Source organism: Geospiza fortis, unplaced genomic scaffold (genome assembly GCF_000277835.1).
Source record: "Geospiza fortis unplaced genomic scaffold, GeoFor_1.0 scaffold408, whole genome shotgun sequence".
Lineage (NCBI taxonomy): Eukaryota > Metazoa > Chordata > Aves > Passeriformes > Thraupidae > Geospiza > Geospiza fortis.
This window is the reverse complement of record NW_005054330.1, coordinates 4,216,675-4,220,342: the sequence shown is the minus strand read 5'-3', so window position 1 is coordinate 4,220,342 and position 3,668 is coordinate 4,216,675. Positions and strand designations below refer to the sequence as shown.

Genomic DNA, 3,668 nt, shown 5'->3' with positions numbered 1-3,668 from the left:
CCCCCCTGCTCCTCTCTCATCTGGTTGCTGAGGAACTCAAACGTCCCGAACCTGCAAAGGAGCCACTGTGCCAACCCCTGGGCACCTGGACAGGGGTCTGCACCCCCCTGCTCTGGGCCCAGGAGCAGCTACACACCCTGTGAGAGGACTCTCCCTCCCTGGGAGACCACATGGCTTTGGTAAAACACCAACAGAGACACCAAGGGCAAAGCACCCCCTTGTTTGCTGCTGTTGGGGGTCCCCCCCACTCAGCCCTTGCCATGGGGGCACGTACCTGACAGCAGCCTTGGGGATGGAGCCGTACAACAGCGAGCTGAGCCCCCGGTACAGCCCCCGGACGCCATGGTCACGGACAGTCTGCTTCACACAGTCCCCTGCGGCAGAGCACAGTGGTGCCGCTGTCACCCACCACGCCGAGGACCACCCACCACTGCCCTGCCAAACCCCCAGCACCAGCCAGGCTCCCCAGGAGCCCCAAACCCAGAGAGGGGCTGCTCACCAATGCCCTTGTAGCGGGGAGGGTTTGCCTTCTCATCCAGCTGCAGCTGCGTCTTCACATACTCGGTGGGGAATGTGATGCAGATCTCGATCCCTCCAGCCAGGCCACCTGCATGGGACAGGAAGGGACACTGAGGCAGGAGCAGCATTGTGCCCATTCACTGCCACATGGCTGCTCCCAGGTCCATGATGGCTGAGCCTGGGACCTCTGGCAGCCAGGTCTGGGCTGGGACATGATATCCCTGTCCTCACCAAAACCCTGAGGACTCCACGCAGCAGCAGGGCCCTGTGCCAACCTGGTGCCTTGCATGGGCATCATTGCCCTGCCATGGCAAGAGCTGTCAAGGAGACTGGACAAAGGGGTGGGAAAGCAGGGCAAAATACCACACCCATGGCTGCCTATTCGGTGTGCTGCCCCTCAAAGGCACCTCTCCCTCTCAGGAGCCTCGCACCTCCAGGTGAGCTGCCAGCACTGGGATGTACAAACCCAGCGGTGCTGAGGCAGGCCCAGCACCACTGCCCACACCAGCAGGAGCTCATTTGCAGCCCTGGCTGTGCTGGCAGGAAGCACAATTATCATCAAGCCTGTCTGGCTGCCCCGGGCTCCTGCCGTGGCGGCTGCTGGGCACTGATTACACTGGCTGCAGCCTTTCCTGATGGCCTGGGCAGCAAGGGATGGAGCCCTTGCAGCTGGACCCAGCTGTGCTGGGGGAGCTGGGCTTGACCCATCTGGCCACAATGGATCACAAAGAGCAACAAAGCGTGGCCAGGTCCCGCCGAGCAGCAGGAGCCCTTTGTGCCAGCAGCACCAGGGGAAGCACTGGCCTGAGCTCCCTCAGGTCTCACAGGGCCAACCCTGAGCTCCCTCAGGTCTCACAGGGCACCAGGAGAAAGCACCGGGCTGAGCTCCCTCAGGTCTCACAGGGCCAACCCTGCTCCGCCCAGGACAGGGCACAGGGTGCTGCTGCTGGAGGCAACACCACCCTGAGCACCCCGAGGATCTCCCTGCTCCTTGCCCAGGGAAGGTGAATCATGCTCCAGCCCATAGGCTGGGGTGCAGTGTGTGGTCAGCTCCCAGCTGGAGCTCCCAGTCTCCTATACAGCCTCCAGTAGTTCCTCCAGCCTGGCCATGGCCCTGGTGTGACTCAGCAGGCCTGTGGTCCCCACTGCCAGGTTTGGAGGCCCACCATGGCCCAGGGGACACCCCAGCAGGGAACACACTGCCTCTGTAGGAGGGGCTGGGACTGGGTGCAGTGGTGGTTATCCTGCTCTGCAGTGAAGCACAGGCTGGTGCCACGTGGCACAGTTCTGCTTATCAGCAGCCCCCCAAAGTACCCCCATGAAGGGATGCTGATAGGGGACACCACGGCCCATGGCTGCTCCCTGTGACAACAGCAGGCAGCACCAACTCCTTGGACCTGCAGACTTTCTCACAAAGTCATATTTCTTCTGCATGGCCCTCACACATGCATCTCTCTGGTGTTGCCAGCTCCCCCCTGTCGGTGCCACTGGCAATTGGCATCCTCGGGAGCACTGCTGCCTCCTCTCAGCCCAGTCCCCAGCAGTGGGGCAGCACCCATCTTTAAACAGCCTTAAAGGCACAAAAAGCACCAGGCTGCACTTCTTACCCAGGGAGCCAAGAAGCCAGGCCAGCCTCAACACAGCTGGGACAATGCAAAGCTCAGCTCCGTGCTCACAGAGCACCCCACTCCTCCCACAGGCACGGCAGGGATGGGGACACCGTGGCACTGAGTGCCCAAGGCAGGACACGCCAGCCCAGCTGGGCAGCATCCCGGCCCCTGGGGACGGGCGTGAGGCCAGCCCAGCTCTGCCACAGCAAACAAAGGCTCCTTGTTTCTTTCCCACTGTGTTCCCAGGGGGCTGGAGCTGCCCAGCCCAGCCCAGCCCAGCCCAGGCAGGCTGTCCTCAGGAGGCAGTGCTGGGTGACCACTGCCAGCCCTGACGCCCCCGTGCACCCGCTGCTCTGGGGGCATGGAGGAAACACAGAGCCAGCCCACGGCACTGCAGCCAGCCAGCAGCTCCCCTGGGGCATCACAGGAGGACAGCCACCATCCCCAGGGTCCCCAGCACACCCCTGCTGCCCCCTCGACCCTCTCCTGCCCTTGGCGTGTCCGTCAGAGGGACAGACACTGCCGGTCCTCTGGCAGGGGGGCTGGTTGAACGCTCATTTCTCCTGCAAAGACAAACAGCTCCTGCAGGAGCAGCTGGCAGGCCCCAGAGAGCAGCTCGATGAGGAGCAATGTGGTCCAGCTGGGTGCAACAGTCCCCAAAAAGCTGAGCACCAGCTGGCCCCTCTCCACACTGCCACACACCACGGTGCCACCAGCCTTGTGCCACCACAGCCACAAGAACACCCCGAGTGCTGCCAAGGCCACTTCCCTCCCTCCCACACTGCAGAACTGAAGTGCTGGATGTTTTAAGCACCATAAATATTTGTTCTCTCTCGGTCCCCCAGCACCAGCTCCTCCCCCAGCACACCCAGAAGCCAGACAGCAGGGAAGCACCCAGGACAAGCAGCAGTCCAGGGGGCAACCAGAACCTCAGCTCATGGCTGCCACACCAAATGCTACAGGGACCAAATGCTGCACCTCCTGCAGCCTGCTCACAGCCTCAGTGGTCACACTTGCATGCAGGGGAGACAGAGGCTCTGCTCACCACCCCATGGGCAAAGCCATCCCCAGGAGCCCAGCAAAGGAACAGCACATTGTTCCTGGGAACTGGCAGCCTCTGGGGCAATGAGGCTGCCCTAGCCAAGGATGAAGGAACAGGGCACCCGAGCTGCCAGGTCCCCTCCCTGTTCCCCAGTGTTGTTCTGAACTAAAATCCCATGGGAAGGTGCACAGAGAGCAGGGACTCTGGACATACTCCGTGACTTGTGGCAATGTTAATCCATTTTCTTTTGCCCACAGAGAGACAGGGTGGCACAGGCCACCTGCCCTGCAGCTCTCTGGAAGCAAGAGCCATCAGAGGTTCTGCTCTGCTGTCATCTCCTCTCCCCACACAGTTTTACCCCAGCAGTAACCTCATTCTATGCAAATAAATCACCCCACTGCCCACGAGCAGCAGCTTTGTCCAATCCCCTTCCTCTCCAGAGCTGCAGAGACTTTGCAACCTGTTTACCCGGACTTTACACAGCAGCTCCAGCTCTT

At 61.6% G+C, this 3,668-nt stretch overlaps 1 protein-coding gene across 1 annotated transcript in view; it reads right to left on the bottom strand.

Annotated features, from left to right (window-relative positions):
- SLC25A1 (solute carrier family 25 member 1) overlaps nucleotides 1–647 on the bottom strand; it is a 3,806-nt gene extending 3,159 nt beyond the window's left edge. The window contains exons 1-3 of the mRNA XM_014307187.2: nucleotides 500–647; nucleotides 275–374; nucleotides 3–51 (exon numbers count right to left, since the gene is read on the bottom strand). Coding sequence (XP_014162662.1) covers nucleotides 3–51; nucleotides 275–374; nucleotides 500–647 — 297 coding nt within the window. The remainder of the gene's footprint in view (nucleotides 1–2; nucleotides 52–274; nucleotides 375–499) is intronic.
- Between the last annotated feature and the right edge of the window lie 3,021 nt (nucleotides 648–3,668).